Source organism: Lactuca sativa, chromosome 9, assembly GCF_002870075.4.
Source record: "Lactuca sativa cultivar Salinas chromosome 9, Lsat_Salinas_v11, whole genome shotgun sequence".
NCBI classification, from domain to species: Eukaryota; Viridiplantae; Streptophyta; class Magnoliopsida; order Asterales; family Asteraceae; genus Lactuca; species Lactuca sativa.
The window spans coordinates 94,104,819-94,124,119 of record NC_056631.2 but is presented as its reverse complement, the minus strand read 5'-3'; the positions used below and the strand labels follow the sequence as shown (position 1 = coordinate 94,124,119).

General features: G+C 38.3%; 1 protein-coding gene and 1 non-coding gene across 2 annotated transcripts; one reads left to right on the top strand and one right to left on the bottom strand.

The window, feature by feature from the left end:
- Positions 1-2,691: 2,691 nt before the first annotated feature.
- On the top strand, positions 2,692-12,111 carry LOC128129048 (uncharacterized). The gene is made up of 2 exons (XM_052767755.1): positions 2,692-3,656; positions 11,559-12,111. The coding sequence occupies exons 1-2, from the start codon at positions 2,692-2,694 to the stop codon at positions 12,109-12,111; spliced, it is 1,518 nt and encodes a 505-aa protein (XP_052623715.1).
- On the bottom strand, positions 3,058-3,164 carry LOC111885235 (small nucleolar RNA R71). The gene has a single exon (XR_002848055.1). It is a non-coding gene; the product is annotated as a small nucleolar RNA R71 (small nucleolar RNA).
- Positions 12,112-19,301: the final 7,190 nt, after the last annotated feature.

Sequence of the window (19,301 nt, the reverse complement as noted above, 5' to 3'; positions counted from 1 at the left end):
GTCAGATGACGTTGTCAGAACATGTGTATGGTTGGTTCAGAAGGAGTGTTGGTTAGAAAAATAGTGCATATGTGTGTACGTTTCTAGTGCTTTCTGTTTTAACCTTGTTATTACTACCGCGAACGTTTTGTACTGTATTTAGAGAGTTCTAACTGTAGAATTGTTTCGATGGATGGTATTGATACTTAATATTATGATCCCTATCCGGTCCCTCTATAATCTCTTGGTGTCTACAAGTCATATATAATTAAGGCTGAGAAAACAGTCGACTGAGTGACTCTGCCCTAAATCCACAACTAGACAAGGAACAGGAAATAAGGCGAAATCACGCACTCTAAGTCTATAGGTTCTTAATTATACATGGCCCTAATGTTTACATCAAGCCATTATAGCTTACTTGAAAGGGTGTTTAGTTTCTATAGAGAATATGTGCTTTGTTTGGACGAGGAAGTAATTTATAATTAGGATCTAGTTGGTAACGGTTTTCGTGAAAATGTAAGTTTTAGAAAGGTTTCGAGTTGGGAAACGTACCGTTGCTCTCAGGTGGTTCCAGGGTAGTCTCTCATGCGGTAATCATTAGCACTTTCCATCTTCGTCGGGGTTCCTGGTCAATGGACAATTTCTCCTGTAGTGCCCCGTTTCAGCACATTCGTAGCAGGTATGGCTTACTCCTTTATATAGGACTTGAGAGATTGGTCGTGTCGGTGCCCTACAAAAACGGATTGTGTGTCCCCTCCTGAGGCAGTGCTTGCAATACATCTTTCGGCACTTTGATATTGCTATATTTATACATATTTTTAGGCAATATTTAAGTACATTTTTATATATATTTTGGTCATTTGCATAGAATAATGGTACTTATAAGGTTAAATTATAATTTGCAGCCAAAAAGAAGACATTTTTGAAGAAAATCGACTAAAAGCGTTAAAGAATGGAACTTTGGAGGTTGAAGGCTTGAAAGACAAGAAAAACACCCAAAAAAGACGTACTCATGACGTGAACAGGTGATGGTTCACGATGTGAGTAAAGAGAGATAGAAGATAAGCATCAAGGTGAAGGAATCCTTGCCGATCATGATTACATCGAGTTCATGATGTGAGTTTTAAATTCTCACGATGTGAATGGTGAATTTGAAGAGAATATAAATATCTTTGCCCATTACGATCGGAGGGACTTTTGGCTGGCTTAGAAGGGTTCCTGGAGACGAAATTAAGAGGAAAAGAAGATTTGGAAGCTGGTTTTAACATCAGAGAAGAAGAAGTTCATAACTTGGTTTATAGATTGGTATACTTAAACATGTCTTTGATTACAGTTTTTGTTTGTTTAGCTGCTAGTATGCCCAGCTAAATCTAGCTGCTTCTGTTAGCTAGATGAAGCTGGAACTCATGGTTTTAATGCATTAGATTTGACTTTACTTGTTGGTGATACGCTTGTGTTGATTGATTTTACCTAGCATGCTTTAATTAATTATTTGATTGCTTTAAATTCTTGTTCTATGTAGTTAGTGAACACAAATGTGCATGAATTTGAATACCTAATAATATAGTGAACACTAGTTTATTAGAACTAAGATCAAACCAATCTTAGATAAGTAATTGAATCATTGAATTAAGTTGTGTTAGAGAACTCATATTATGACTGTAATTGTGTTTTGATTAATCAATCTTTCATGGCTCCAATCTTATTTAATAATTGATTCTATGTTAACTATTGTGTGACCGCACATAGATTTACATGAATTGATTAATAATTAGTAGATTTAGAACTAAATTGCTAATACTTCTTTAATTGGTAACCAACAGTAATAGTCATAGCTAGTGTATAACCATTGAGTGAAAGCAGATTCGAACTAACATAAGTGTTTTGTTTATTGATTGAGTTTTTGTTAAAGAATTAAGTTCATCTAAACATTCAAAATTAGATAAAAACCCCTTTTTAGATCATTAGTAATTAGGTTAGTTTAGTAGTAAATAAATTAGTTAGTCAACACCGCTCCCTGTGATCGACACCCGACTTACCAAACTATTCTATAATTCGACTAGGTACACTGCCTAGGTGCATTTTAGTTAGTTAGTTAGTTAGGTTATAAATTATAAAATTAGTGGGTACTTTCGAGCACATCAAGTTTTTGGCGCCGTTGCCGGGGAACGACTTTGTTAATTATTAGTTTGTTGCTTTAAATTAATCGATCCTTTTTGTAGGTTAAAACCTGCAAAAAGTCATTTTTCTGTTTATTTTTATTTTTAATTTTTTCTTTACATCCAGGACTCACGACGTGAATCTTTAAGATTCACGACGTGAGAACTGCAATCCTTAGTTTTGTTTATTTCAGTTTTACGTTTTATTTTTTTTGTCTCATTTCAGGAGTTCATGACCAGAGGTTCTAACACACCTTTGGTACCACCACTTGAAGATCCCGAGTCTACACTTCATAAAAAGAAGGATAAGAGCGTGAAAGAAGATCAAACACCAAAGAAGACACTCTTACAAGAACTAAAATCAGCCTTTTCAAGAAAGTCAAGGAAGAAAATGGAGGAGTCAAGTTCATCTTCAAAGAACAAGAGCAAGCTTGAACACTTAGATCAAATATCCATCCAAGCCGAGTCCGAGTACGATACTGAGCCTGAATTTGAATTACATACTAGTGAGCCCGAGAACGAGCCGGAGAACGAGAAGGAAAACATTGATTAGATGGCCATGGGGGACTACAAGAAGCGCATTCGAGATGATGTGGGGCTGAGTTTTGTACATCCTACGATTCCTGCCAATGCCACGTTCGAGTTGAAGGGACATATCCTTACTGCACTTAAGGATATCCCATTTTACGAGAAAGATCATGAGGATGCTTTCAAACACTTAGACGAGGTGAACGATATTGCGGATTATTTTAATACTCCCAATATCCCAAGGGAGACAGCTTTGCTAAGGATGCTACCATTCACTTTCAAGGGAGTAGCAAAAGACTGGTTAAAGGCACTCCCACTTGGTACGATCACCACATGGGCCCAGTTGCATGAGAGATTCCTAGATCAATTTTGTCCACCCTCCAAAATCTCTAAACTCAAGAAGGAAATTGCCAACTTTGAGCAAAATCCGGGGGAGTCATTATACGAGGCCTGGGAACGTCACAAGGGGTTGTTAAGGAATTGTCCTCAACATGACCTTAATATTCAGCAGGAGATGTCAATATTCTATGATGGGGTGAATGTCATGACTAGACAACTCCTTGATTCGCAAGGACTACTAACGAAGAAGAACCCAAATCAGGCCAAGGATCTGATTGAAGAGTTTTCAAGGCACTCTCGTGAGTATCACAACCCAGGGCGTGATGGAATAACAGGCAGTGGAGGTACACGAACTGAAGAGATGGCTGATGTGATGGCAATGCTTAACACTATGGATAGGAGATTGACTCAATTGGACCAATCAATTCATGCAATTCGAGTTGGTTGCGAGAGATGTAGTGGCCCACACTTGACAAAAGATTGCAATATGGATGAATATGGGAACAAGAAAGCTCAAGTATGCTACTCAAGTGGGGACAAGTATGAAGAAGATTGGAGAAAACCAAAGAAGGAGTGGCTGCCTTATGAAGAATACAACAAGCAAAAAGAAGAGAAATTTAGGAAAACTGGCTGGGGCTTCTGTTGGATAAGGTGTCTAAGTCCATAACTATTTCTGGTATGCACTTGACCCGACCCGACATGGTCCATTTGGGTTGCATGGCACCATGCAACTGGATAGACTAAATGAGAGAAATAACACTTGTGGTTTATTAATATATTATAAGTTCTAATATATTAATAGTATTATTTAATTAGTATTGATCAATAATTAATTTGGAATTAATTAAGTGATCAAAAGATAACTAATTAAATATATGGGTTGATTATGTAAATCATCCATAACTTGTATAGTGGGCTAAGAGGCTCCATGGATTATCAAGTTGGGTTAAACCCATAGGATGTTCCATGGCTGCTCCATGGGAGTTACAAACCCATGGGTCATGGAAATGAAGAGCCATGGCACATTAGGGTTTACATGGTGTAACCCTAGATGTGTCAACACTATATAAAGAACATGTTCTCCACCAAAATCGGATACACAAAGAAAAGTGAGGGCTAGGCCGATTTTTAGAAGTGTGTGTATTCTCTCTAAAGTCATTCCAAAAGCATTTGGTGTTGTGTGAAGCATTTGAGGCATCACACTTGGGGTGCTAGGCTCACAAGGTTTCAAGGAATCAAAATCAACTACAAGGTATGTATTTCTAGCTATGCTTTTAGGACTAACGTTCCCATGTATGCTAGATAGGATTATGAACCTTGGAAACCAAATTTTGCATGTATTTAGACAAACATAGATCCAAGGTTTATTAGGGTTGCATGTACACTTAGGAAGTGTTAGAATGCTCAAAACCCATCAGTGGTATCAGAGATTAGGCTTGTTTGTTGAATACTTGATGCAAACTTGTTTTTCAAAAGCCAAAAACTGTCCAGACAAGAAAACTCGACGAGTTCTGGCCAAAAACTCGCCGAGTTTGTGTGTTATAGGATGAACTCGACGAGTTTGTCATCCAGTGAGCAGTTTTTGGAGCTTGGCTGCTGGAAATGGACTAGAAACATTACCCTAAACTGTTTTGGTGCTATAAAACTTGTTTTAGATGGGGTAATGGTTGTTCTAATCCATTTACAATGGCTAATATCATTTTTTCATGATTATATGTGTTCATATGTTCTTGAAATGTTGATATGAATATTCATGTTCTTATGAGTTCTTGATAGATCATAGGAATTGCTTGTTTATTTGTTTAATTCATGATCTTTATATGTTTTATTGGAGTCCATAACTTGTCCTCAAGTTATGGATAACCAAAAGTCTCTTTGTGTTAAAAGCCATTAAAAGAACACATAAGTTATAAAATGAAGAGTCTTCATTTTAATAACTCATAAGTTATGAATATGAAAGGTTTTGTAAAGTTACAAAATTTGCCCTCAAGTTTTGGAACATTTAAAGTCACTTAATAAACTTTAGTTCCTACCCTTAGAATTTTAATAGTTAGAATTCAACCCTTATACTTTATATTATAAGTTAATAATATATATGTATAAGATCAAGTCGTCTTACCGCTAGTACGCCTTATTCACGAAGCCGGTCTATAAGGGGGGGGGGGGTATAAGGTTGTTGCCTATAAAATGGCAACTTAATGGGTATCCACTCTCACCCACCGCTTCCTTGATCGGTGGAGGGTCGTTAGCCGAACAGGTAGGACAAGGACTTATAAATTCTCATTAAAAGTATGATGAATATTATAAAGGAACTAAATGCTTTTATTAAATTCCTAATCTTAGTTACTATAGGAAAATGTGAATAAGGTTCTAATCCATGAAATTACACTTTACACTTTGTTTAAGTCGGTGGAGCGTGTGTGGTTAACCGGCACACTAACTTGGACTTAACAAGGTAGGTAAAGGGTGACTTAAGGTTTATCATAGTATCGGTGGAGCGTGTGTGGTTTACCGGCACATCAATTGAGTGATAAAATTTAAGGGTACCAAGTGATTTGCATGGTTACTTCACACCTCGTTTTGTGATCCTCGGTATCCCAGTCACAAAACTTGGAGGGCACACTCGAGATTGAAACATGCCTTTGAAAAGTTCATTGAATCTCAAAAGAATATAGGAATTTCTAAGAACCAATTAAAAACCTAATATTTATATTTTGTTTTTCATGGTGGAAATTGGTGAATCGTCATTCGCCTACCTTTCAAATATGTTATAGCTTGGATTACGGCATACCTCTTCTAAGTTATAATATATTGTGATTGGATCCGAGCCTTAATATTACATTTGGGTGTTTTATTAAGGACTCTCTTAATATCTAAACTAATCTTGTCCTCTTTTTTCAGATGTCTTCAAACAACGCTGCTTCTGGCTCTAATCCTAATGGCTCCTTTACCCTTATGAACTTGTGTGGGAAAGTCACTTTTGATGGATCCAACTTCAATGAATGGATCAGAAACATCAGGATGATTACCCGATATGAGGGCAAAGGATATGTCCTTGACAAGGAGCTTAAGGAGATTGATGAGACCACTGCAACTCCCTAGGAGATCACTGACTTCCGGGTACATGAAAGGGATGCTACAAAAGTGGCATGCATCATGTTGGCCACTAGATTTGATGGAAAGATACCATAAAAGTGCAAGACAAGAGAGGGATGAAATCATCTGCTCCATTATAACAACCATGATGAAGGACGGGGAATCTGTCACGAGCCACATGCAGATAATGCAAAGGTATGTGGATCGGTTGCTGAAGCTTAATGTGAACTTCCCTGAGGAGCTTGCAATAGATATCATTTTGCACTCCTTACCATCATGCTATGATCAATTCCGCATGACATATCACATGAATAAGGAAGAGGTCACACTCAGAAAACTTCAGGGACTCCTTAAGACCGCATAAAAAGGTCTTAAGGGTAACTCGGTTGCTAACACTCCTACTCTATACTCCACCCCGGTGTTGGCAATCGGGAAAGGTCGAGGGAAGAAGAGAAAGAGCTCTTCGAAGGGTACCAAGGATAGGACCCTTGATGGCTCTTCTTCAAGTAGAACCAAGAAGGTTTTCATCACTCGTTCTTCTGACCCAAAAGAGGCCGAATGCTTCTATTGCCATGCAAAATCACATTGGAAGTGGAACTGCCCAAAATACCAGCAAGATGTGAAGGATGGGAAAGTTAAACCCAACCATGTAGGTATTTACACTATCTTATCTAATAGCTCACCCCATTCTAATTCTTGGGTCCTTGATACCGGTTGTGGTATTCATATCTGTTCTGATTTGCAGGGACTAAGAAGAAGTAAGAATGTGGAGCATGGAAGAATAAACTTAATCATGGGGAATAGGAAAGCTTTACCTGTCACCAAGATTGAAGTTTATACTTTATCGCTAAGTAGTAGGTTTAGTTTAGATTTGAATAAGTGTTGTTATTCGCTAGAAATGGCAAGAAACATTATTTTCTTTCATGCATTGTATAAACAAGGTTTCACCTTTTCATTTGATAATGAAGTTGGTTCGATGAATGCTTTCTTTAATAATGTTCTTTATTTTAAAGCATTACCTTGTGATGGTGTGTATGAAACTGCATCTGTGGTTGATAACTTAGGAAATAATGTATTGTGGATTGATTCTGTTAATGATAATAACTTGGATAAAGCATCATCATGGCATTGTCGTCTTGGACATATAAGCAAGAAACGCATAGGCCAACTCCAAAAGGATGGAGTCTTGGAGTTATTTGACCTAAATTCAGATGATAGTTGCGAATCATGCTTACTTGGAAAAATGACAAAGTCACCCTTCACAGGTTCTTGTGAGAGGGGTGAAGGTTTGTTGGATCTTATACTCACAGATGTGTTCAAACATGCCACAAGGGATGCTAATCATTATTATTTGACTTTTACTGATGATTACAATAGATATGGATATGTCTACTTAATCAAGCATAAGTCAGAGACTTTTGAAAGGTTTAAAGAATTTAAATAGGAAGTCGAGAATCAATTGGGCAGGAAAATTAAGATGCTTTGATCTGATCAAGGTGGTGAGTATCTCAGTTTAGAGTTCCTCGACTATCTTAGGGAATGTGGGATTGTATCACAATTGACACCTCCCAGGACACCGTAGTTGAATGGTGTGGCTGAGAGGCGTAATTGAACCTTGTTGGATATGGTTTGTTCCATGATGAGTTGAGCTTCGCTACCAATCTCATTTTGGGGGTATGCCTTAGAGACTGCCGCACATATCCTTAATCTAGTCCCTACAAAGAAAGTTGCCTAAACTCCTCATGAGATGTGGACTGGTAAAGTACCCAAACTAGACCACATTAAGATTTGGGGTTGCGAGGCTTTCGTGAGACGTGAGACTCATGATAAGCTCGAACCTCGAAGCGAGAGGTGTATTTTCATCGACTACCCACAACAATGCTTTGGTTACCTCTTCTACAAACCTAGTGAAAATGTGGTCTTTGTAGCTAGGAGGGCTTTCTTTCAAGAGAGAGAGTTCATAAGCCAAGGAAACAGTGGGAGGCAAGTTGACCTTGAAGAAATTCAAGAGTCAAGCGGTGAAGGAACTTCAAACCCTAGCACTCAACTTGAGGAGGAAACTCTTGTTGAGCCAATTGACAAGTTTGTACCTCTAAGGCGTTCCACAAGGGTTAGGAATGCATCTGAGCATTACTATGGATTCCATATTACTGCGGAAGGTGATACACTTATCAGTGATGAGACACTGATAGGTCTGGATGAACCTAACAGTTACGCGGAAGCCATGGTAGGCCCTGAGTCAGCCAAGTGGAAAGAGGCAATGGACAACGAGATATAGTCCATGTATGACAATCAAGTTTGGAAGTTGGTTGAGAATGTACCAGGTCGTAAGACTGTAAGGTGCAAATGGATCTTCAAGAAGAAGACCGACATGGATGGTAATGTACACACTTATAAGGCACGACTGGTTGCAAAGGGTTTCTCACAAACTCCGAGAGTTGATTATGATGAGACCTTTTCTCTAACGACCAAGATTAAGTCTATTAGGGATCTGTTAGCCATAGCCGCATTTCATGACTATGAAATATGGCAAATGGATGTCAAAACCACTCTCCTTAATGGAAAGTTGGCTGAGGATGTTTACATGAGTCAGCTAGAGGGTTTTGTCAATACAGAGTACCCTAATAGAGTGTGTAAGCTTGAGAAATCCATTGATGGGTTAAAGCAAGCACCTCGCAGATGGAATCTTTGCTTTGATGAGAAATTCAAAGAATTTGGCTTTTCTAGGAGTGAAGATGAGTCTTGTGTATATGTCAAGGCTAGTGGGAGTATAGTTAGCTTTTTGGTATTGTATGTGGATGACATACTACTCATAGGAAATGACATCCCAACTCTACAGGAAGTTAAGTCATGGCTAGGGAAGTGTTTCTATATGAAGGACCTAGGAGAAGCTGCCTATATTCTAGGGATAAGGATCTTGAGAGACCGGAGTAAAAGACTAATTGGACTTAGTCAGAGTACCTACTTGGATAAGGTGCTGAAGAGATTCAGCATGCAGGACTCCAAGAAAGGAGAGTTACCCATCCAGAATAACGCCAGATTGAGTAAGACACAAAACCCTAGTACTAAGGATGAGATAGTAGAAATGAGTCACATACCTTATGCTTCGGCTGTAGGATCGATCATGTATGCTATGACGTGTACTCGACCTGATGTAGCCTTTGCCTTGAGCATGGTTAGCAGGTATGAGGGTAACCCTAGCAAGGCACACTGGACTGAGGTAAAGAATATCCTCAAGTACCTACGGAGGACTAAGGACTGGGTCCTTACCCTCAGTGGGAGTGATGACTTGAGAGTTGTAGGGTATAGTGATGCTAGTTTTCAGACTGATAGGGATAATTTCCGCTCTCAGTCTGGCTGGGTCTTTACCTTAAACGGAGGAGCAATTTCTTGGAAGAGTTCGAAGCAAGAGACAGTGGCTGATTCAACTTGCGAATCAGAGTATATAGCAGCTAGTGAGGTAGCTAAGGAGGCAATATGGCTGAAGAACTTCATTGGAGACCTTGGAGTTGTACCAGCTATTAAGGAGCCAATGGAAATTTTTTGTGTTAGTGAAAGTGCTGTTGCCTTGGCCAAGGAACCAAGGGATCACGGGAGATCCAGACACATCGACAGAAAATACCATTTCATCAGACATCGAATAGAAGAAGGACTCCTCGTGGCAAAGAGGGTATCATCGGATGAGAATCCAGCAGATTCCCTCACGAAGGGACTGACTCGGGTTAAGCATCTCCAGCATGCTCGGAGCATAGGGCTGAAGGATGATATTAGATTTAGTAGTTAGATAACCTTGAAATTTGTAAAGTGTAATTGACATTAGATGATGAATAAAAGGTGTTTTATTTATGAGTAAAGTGTTGCTATCTCTTGTCGATCGTCTACTATATTTCTTTTGCATGTTTTGACTTCCAGAATAATTACGTTTGGTATATCATATTATTCGAACCTCCACAGCCGGTCATATGTCGGAAGTAGGTATGAATCAAGACTGTCATGATTGGTTGTAGAGGTCTAAGGTGTTGGACATGGCTACAACAATCATGAGTGCTCATAAGTTCTGAGCATTGGACTTAACCCACGCTCACTGGAATCACTTCATGGAATTTATCTCGAGTGATCGTGAGACGGTAATATCATATAAGTCTTCAAACCTAGAGATATGATTTGTTACTTATGAGTTGGTTATGCATTGATTGTACGTAAACGCATTGGTAACTCGATGTTATAAAACATGCTCTTGTGTATAATTCAATGAGTAGTAGAACAAACATATGAGTCAAAGTTTATCTGTTCCTTCTTGGATTAGAAGCTGATATCTGGGCCCCTCGATGATTTTTTTGACCTATGTACCTGGTCCAGTCAGAACTAAGTTGATGTGTTCAATTAAGTTCTTTGTCAAACAAATCGGAAATCGGGAAACAAACTGCTGGACAATAAGTAAGACATTGTTCCATGTATTTGTCCGGCTGATATATAGAACAGAGGATTATATGATCACTTATCTTAAATGGCGTATCATCATCTTCTCAGTTCAGAGAGACCTTGAAAGAGCTACGATTGCCGATCGGTTCCTGAAGTACTGCAGTTATAGTTATTAGACTTATCCAAGTGGGAGACTGTTGGATAAGGTGTCTAAGTCGATAACTATTTCTGGTATGTACTTGACCCGACTCGGCATGGTCTATTTGGGTTGCATGGCACCATGCAATTGGATAGACTAAATGAGAGAAATAACACTTGTGGTTTATTAATATATTATAAGTTCTAATATATTAAGTGTATTATTTAATTAGTATTGATCAAGAATTAATTTGGTATTAATTAAGTGATCAAAAGATAACTAATTAAATATATGTGTTGATTATGTAAATCATCCATAACATGTATAGTGGGCTAAGAGGCTCCATGGATTATCAAGTTAGGTTAAACCCATAGGATGCTCCATGAGAGTTACAAACCCATGGGTCATGGAAATGAAGAACCATGACACATTAGGGTTTACATGGTGTAACCCTAGATGTGTCAACACTATATAAAGAACATGTTCTCCACCAAAATCGGCTACACAAAGAAAAGTGAGGGCTAGGCCGATTTTAGAAGTGTGTGTATTCTCTCTAAAGTCATTCCAAAAGCATTTGGTGTTGTGTGAAGCATTTGAGGCATCACACTTGGGATGCTAGGCTCACAAGGTTTCAAGGAATCAAAATCAACTACAAGGTATGTATTTCTAGCTATGCTTTTAGGATTAAAGTTCCCATGTATGCTAGATAGGATTATGAACCTTGGAAACCAAATTTTGCATGTATTTAGACAAACATAGATTTAAGGTTTATTAGGGTTGCATGTACACTTAGGAAGTGTTAGAATGCTCAAAACCCATTAGCTTCTACCAAAGAGAGCAACCACCAGTTGAGAAGAAATCAGAATTAGAGACCATGTTGATGAAATTCATGGAAGCTTCAGAAAAAGAAGTATAATGAAGAATCATCATGAAATGATGATAGATCAGCAAGCATTAATAAAGAATCAACAAGCCTCCATCAATAATCTTGAAGTACAACTTGGTCAACTTACCACTTTGGTTAATGAGAGGATGTTCCCGAAAAATCCTGAAAACAAAACTCACTCTCATGTGGTGGCCATAGATATTGAAGAAGAGGCAATTTCTGAGTTCCTAGAAGCCTTAGAAGTGGAGCCACAACAGCCCAATCCAAAGCCAAAGAAGCCAAAGCTCGAAAATGAAGAAGCTGCTGGAACACCCAGTTCACGTCGTGAGCTCGCTAAGCTCACGTCGTGGGCTCAGTCTGAACATAGTAATTCCGTATTTGTTCTAGCTTATGAACCACCTTTGCCATTCCCGTCTAGAGCTTATCTCAGTTTGCTGGAGAGAGAACATCTGGAGTTTATCAAGCAATTGAAGGGTATTCCTATTAATACTCCTTTTATTGATTCACTTGCAAAAGTTCCAGAATATGCTAAGTTCTTACAAGATTTATTAGACACTCGTTAGCAATTAAAGGAGAATTCTAAAGTGATCCTAAGTGAGCAACGCTCAAAATCTGTGTTGGGGGAAATACCTAAGAAGATAGGGATCCTGGACGACTCACTCTTCCATGTGAGTTTGGGAATAACATGAAGGTTTATGCTTTAGCCGATTCTGGGGCTAGCATAAATTTGATGCCTTAATCGTTCTATGAAAAATTAAATATTCAGAAGTTGAAGTCTACAAAGATGACTATTCACATGGCAAACCGTTCAGTGACACAGCCCCGGGGCATTGTGGAAGATATTTTAGTAAAAATCAGGAAATTCGTTTTTCCAATAGATTTTGTGGTATTGGATATGAAAGAAGATCCCAATATATCAATTATTCTTGGTTGCCCGCTACTAAACACTACTGAAGCTCTTGTTGATATTCGGGAGTCTAAACTCACCTTGAGGGTTGGTAATGAAAAGGAATTTTTTGGGATAGAAGATGGCTTTCAAGGGAATCATGCTCAAGAAGTGGTTTTCAACATTGATGAAGACAATGAACTTGAAGAATTAGAGAATCTTATGGAAGAATAAATCAAAACAATTCAACAAGTTAAAAGTACAAAACCAAGAGCATCTGTTCCATTTTTAGTTGAAGTCATTGCCTACACGAGTCCAACTTCTTGGGTGAGCAAGGAAGATGATGAGATGACGAGTAATGAAGAGGAGGTTAATTCAAAAGTAACAAATCCAGTGGTGAAAGAAGAGAAGAATGCTATGGAGTGTAAGGTAGAGACTAAAGGGATCAAACACAAGCTTGATGAAGGCGAGGTCAAAGCTAAAAAGGAAAATTCAAAAAAGGCGTACAAAAGACGAGTTCAAGCTTACAAGAGGCATTTCAAGGAACAAAAGATCCTAGTGGTGGACTCTTCAGATGACTCGACGTAGGAGGCAAGGAGTTCGACTCATGACTCCAAGAAAAAGAAGCGCTTCTCGGGAGGCAACTCGAGTTTGGTTTGCAATTTTTTCTTTTCTTTTTAGTTTTTGCATTTTAGTCTTAGAAACATAAATCATATCATCCAACTCGCTTTATTCATAATTAAACACTGAGTGTGGGGTCCCTAAAAATGAAGTGGTGATAATTAAGAATTCGGTTAATAGACAAACTTGACTTAATAAAAAAAATTTCATGCAGGATTCACGACGTGAATCCTTAAGGACTCATGACGTGAGTTCTGAATAAACCGGATAATATAACATTGATGCATATCAACCCATTTTCTATTAAACTAATTGGCCCAGACTAATCCATTTTTGATGAGGAATGCATGGCCCAACATTAAGCCCATACAGGACTCACGACGTAAATCCTTACGGACTCACAACGTGAACAGTAAACTTCTTAGGACCATAGATTAAAGGATAAAGAATTAGTTTGACCCCCCTTTGTTTATTCCTCACAAAGTGAAACAAGAGTCTGGTCCCCCCTTGCTTGGATTTTGGCCGACAAACACTCCAATTTCGTTTTTGTTTACCTAATACTTCAATCTAAGGTAATGATTCTTAATTATTAAGTTTAAATCTTCCCTAATAGTTGAACTTAGTGTTAGGGTTTGTTAGTTAGATGAAATGTCGAATTTATTTCTTAAAATTCCCGTAATAGCCTTGGAATGTTGATGCTTTGTGCTTGGGATTAGTATAGGAGTAAACCCCATTAATATTGTGACCTGATTTGCCTCCTGATTTTAGCGATTCTGGTTGCTGAGTTACGAACTCACGACGTGAATCCTAAAGGATTCATGACGTGAATACTGGGACTGGACAACATCAATTTTGTTAATTTCTAATTTTTTGGGTTGTTTCTTTTGGATATTTTTGTAGTTGTTTTTGCAGAAATGGCTCCCAGAAGAGAGATTCCAACTGGAGTAGCGGGGTTACATCTGTTTTACAACTTTCCAACAACTACGCCCCGGGATATATATACGCGATGGAACAATCGGTTGGGATGGCTTTACAACCGGGAGTTTGCTATTGCCCCTACTATTCAGTGGGCATGGTTGAGGGAGGTTGGGCTGGTGGATCGGATGTCCCAATATCTTACTAATATATTTTGGGGGGATGGATTTTTGTTCACATGTAAGGGGTGGTACAATTTGTTTGCAATCCAAGAGCAGGTCTATAAAGAGCTATGCGTGGAATTCTTTTCAACAGTGACATTCCATGAGAATATGCAAGATCCTACTTTCCTGTAAACTTTGGTTTTTCGTCTAGGAGGGGAATATAGGGAGTGCAGTTTGGTGGAGTTTTCACAAAGAATGGGGTTGTATGAGGCTCATGAGACCATAAATCATGAGTTTGTTTTATTTTTGAGGGAGGCCACACATGGTTATGCAGATGGGGTTTCAGGACCGGAGTTTTGGAGCAATATTACAGCCGGTGTGTTCAATTCCGTTGTATCTCCTGAAAGTAGCATCAAATCACCAATATATCACCTTATCCATTGCCTTATCACATTTTCTATTCACCACAAATGCCATGGTGATAAGGTTACTAAGGTCAATTTGTTCTTTTTGTGGTGCATTTTACAGCCCGACGTGTGCTGTAACATTCTGTATTTCTTGGCCCGCTACTTGGCGAAGTATGTGACGAGTGCCCATCCCGGGAGCCCTATTTGTGGAGGGCACTTTATTACGTGTTTGGACCGGTCTTATGGCCTCATTGTCCCTGGCATCACTCGTTCTTTGACATGCATGGAGGGGAACGAGTTCACTATGGGGTATTTAGAGACAATGAAGGTGGTCAAGAATTATGGAACACATTGGGGGATTCTTGAGGATAATGATGATAGTGATGAGCAAACGACCGACCAACCTGAACCACAACCGAGGCTGAGGCGCAGGAACGTAAGAGGAAGGGGAGAAATAGGGCAACCAATGCATCCACTCACATCCATGGTAGGAGCACCTTTTGGGGGTGATATGGCTGGTTATTTTGACCAGTTATCTTTGAGTGTCAATTGGATTGGGGGTACCATGGAGAACGTCGTTCTACACCTTGGGGTGGAGCAGCCACCTCATTTAGGGTATCATTACCCAATTTTCCCGAGGTGGACGAGTATAGAGGACATGGAGGCAACGGAGCGGGCACTAGCAGGGTGAACAAGGATGATGAGGATGATTGATCGTTTATTTTAGTTTTGTTTGGTTTATTTTTATTTTTTTTGTTTTTGTTTTGTTTGGGATTGTAAAACTATTAAGATATTTTGTTACCTTTTCTTTTCTTTGGTAGTTATTTTTCAGAATTACTTGGAGCGCATACAAAGGATGTCGAGATATGAGTGCATATGTGTTTAGCCGGGAGTGTTTAAAGTCGAGAGTCAAGACCCATAATTTAAATTAAGTGTGGGGTGAGTCAAGCGAGAAGAAAGTTAGAGAGAAGAGTTGAAATTAGTAGGGTTAGAAGAGTCTTAATCCATTAAGACATGGGGTTGAATATAAGAATTGAAAGAAAGGTTGGAAGGAATATATTTCTGGGATTCTAGTTTTCACATCGTGACTCTTTTGTTATTCACCTCGTGAGTCAGTATATGGTGACTTTCCAGAACCCGCTCCACATCGAATTCACGTCATGAATCTTAATACACTCACGTCGTGACTTTGTAATTTTCAAAAAAAGAATCTTCTTTTTCCATATTCATTATGTGATTCACCACCATTCTTCTTAAGATTATTATGAAGATCATCATGGCTCATTTTCTCTACCATGCAATGTGGCGTACGCTTTCCCACATTGTTCTGTCCATTTTGCACGTTTTTCTGTACCACATTTGTTGAAGATTGAAGACTCGATTCCATATTTTGCCGGTACATTTCTTATCTCGCGTATTCAAGATCCAAGTTTCTATTTCTCAAAGTCTGTATTCAAGATGCACATTCTATCCGCACTTTTGGAGATGATCACGCAACTATCCCAAGGGAATCTGTTCCTTTTTCTCACTTCTCTTAATTTTTATATTCTTTTAAGCATACAATGAGGGGATTGTATGAAATAAGTGTGGGGGTAGGGGGTAGGAAAAAGTAAATTGCTAGACAATTTGGTTAAATTTTGAGATTTTTAATAATTAAATCTAGTAATAATAATTTGAACTGTAGTTGCTAGTGTTATATGGGATGATCCAATAAGAGCTTAAATGTTTAGTTGAGCCAATACACGTTATAGTGCATTTGTGGCCTCCTTTATTTTAGTAAAATCATGGAACAAAAACATGACCCTGCTTAGTTTGAGGAATGCAAAATGTTTAGCATCCTGAACCTGAAATGTATCCAAGAAAGATATGTATTAACCAATAAAGGTTGAAGTTAAGCACCCTTGCTTAAGCATGTAGGTTTTTGACTGATATATAAAAAAAGTGAGTTATACATGTAAAAAAAAGAGAGAGAAATTACTGAAAAATTCTTGAAGAATTTTGGAGCTATCGAAGTATGAAGATCAAAAGATCAAAATTCCAAAGAATCAAAAGTTGAAGATACCAAAAATCATAAATGTGGTGAATTCAAAGCAATCAAAGATCAAATATCAAAGAAGTGAAGAATTCCAAGAGCTCCATTGTGGTATCTAAAGTTGTAATTTCTAGATTATGTATGCTTGGGTAGCTTAACCAAAAATATCTTGAGGTTAAAAAGGTTTCTGAGGATGGATTCGGAGGGTTGCATAAAATGAGCATTGTTCGAAAGAAGTGGGTAATTATTTATGAAGATTGTGAGTATTTAAAGTATGGGGGGTCATTTAGGAAAAGTTTTAGACACAAATGCATGCGTTGAGGTCTTGGCATAATGGCTGAGCTGGAATTGGATTGTTCTATATAATGTTAGTGATGAAGGTTTGAGTTTAAATAAGTAGATTTGCTTGAGGGCAAGCAAAGCCTAAGTGTGGGGTATTTTGATATTGCTATATTTATACATATTTTTAGGCAATATGTAAGTACATTTTTATATATATCTTGGTCATTTGCATAGAATAATGGTACTTATAAGGTTAAATTATAATTTGCAGCAAAAAAGAAGACATTTTCAAAAAAAGGGACTAAAAGCATTAAAGAATGGAACTTTGGAGGTTGAAGGCTTGAAAGACAAGAAAAACACCGAAAAAGACGTACTCATGATGTGAACATGTGAATTTGAAGAGAATATAAATATCTTTGCCCATTACGATTGGAGGGACTTTTGGCTGGCTTAGAAGGGTTCCCGGAGACGAAATTCAGAGGAAAAGAAGATCTGGAAGCTGGTTTTAACATCAAAGAAGAAGGATTTCATAACTTGGTTTATAGATTGGTACACTTAAACATGTCTTTGATTACAGTTTTTGTTTGTTTAGCTGCTAATATGCCCTGCTAAATCTAGCTGCTTCTGTTAGCTACATGAAGCTGGAACTCATGGTTTTAATGCATTAGATTTGACTTTACTTGTTGGTGATACGCTTGTGTTGATTGATTTTACCTAGCATGTTTTAATTAATTATTTGATTGCTTTAAATTCTTGTTCTATGTAGTTAGTGAACACAAATGTGCATGAATTTGAATACCTAATAATATAGTGAACACTAGTTTATTAGAGCTAAGATCAAACCAATCTTAGATAAGTAATTGAATCATTGAATTAAGTTGTGTTAGAGAACTCATATTATGACTGTAATTGTGTTTTGATTAATCAATCTTTCATGGCTCCAATCTTATTTAATAATTGATTATGTGTTAACTATTGTGTGACCACACATAGATTTACATGAATTGATTAATAATTAGTAGATTTAGAACTAAATTGCTAATACTTCTTTAATTGGTAACCAACAGTAATAGTCCTAGCTAGTGTATAACCATTGAGTGAAAGCGGATTCGAACTAAAAGAAGTGTTTTGTTTATTGATTGAGTTTTTGTTAAAGAATTAAGTTCATCTAAACTTTCAAAATTAGATAAAAAACCCTTTTTAGCTCATTAGTAATTAGGTTAGTTTAGTAGTAAATAAATTAGTTAGTCAACACCGCTCCTTGTGATCGACACCCGACTTACCAAACTATTCTATAATTCGACTAGGTACACTGCCTAGGTGCATTTTAGTTAGTTATGTTATAAATTATAAAATTAGTGGGTACTTTTGTGCACATCAAAATTTCATGTATGATTGAGGTTGCACTTATTACATTGAGGGAGGGTTACAACATATCGACTGCCGGGTGCTGGAGTGGCTGGTGTCATGGCAGCATGAATCGCAACCATGTGTTGTCCATCTGAGGTATCTTGTATTGACTGTCTTTTCTTCTTGCTCTTGGATTTTTGTTTATCATCACACCCTTTGGTTGACTCAGGAACGGGGGTCATTATGACTTGGCGGACACCATGGTCCACCAATGTTCGAGCCAAATGTTCACTTGGATTGGAGGAGGTAGTCCTATGATGTATCTCTCTACCCTCCTGCTCTTTGGGGTAACCATCCTAGGGCATAATGCAACTAAATCGTTGAATCTATCTGTGTAGGCTACTATGTCTGAGCTTGTCATGGTAAGCTTCCACAGCTCTTGCTCTAGCTTTTGAATTCGGGCAGTATTCTTCCAGCATCATCTCTTTTAGAGTCTCCCATCCCACCGTGTTTGCCACTGGTAGGGTCAGTGACTTGACATGGCTATTCCACCATGTAAGGGCCCTGTTAGAGAAGGTTGAGGCAGCAAACTTCACTTTGCTCCCTTCTGGGCATGCGTATATCTCGAAAATTGACTATTTCTTCTTAAACCATCGCATTTGGGCAATGAATCCCCTGCTTCCATAGAAGGATTTGGGTCCACAATTCATGAAGTTTTTGTATGAACACTCTCTTGTGTGTCCGTGGCTTTCCCCATGGTTAGAGTTGTTAGTACCACCACCCGATCCGCTAGCACCACTTGCGTGGATTTGCGTCATGGCGGCTGCCACTACGGCTATTATAGCAGCTTGAAAGACAACCAGATCATACTGTGGAGGAGGTAGATGTGGTGGATTGTTTTTGTATTTATTCGACTTCTTCAGTGGCATATTTCTTCCATAAGGTTTAAAAGATGAAACGAGGGCAAATCTTTAGTAGTGGCTTTAAGTCGAGTGTTACTTAAACTGAGTTATCTTAGTGAAGTTTTGTGACCTGGTTTATTGTTACTAGTTGTTATGAAAAAGGCGGTAAGCCTAATACATAGTTTGAGCAGTGT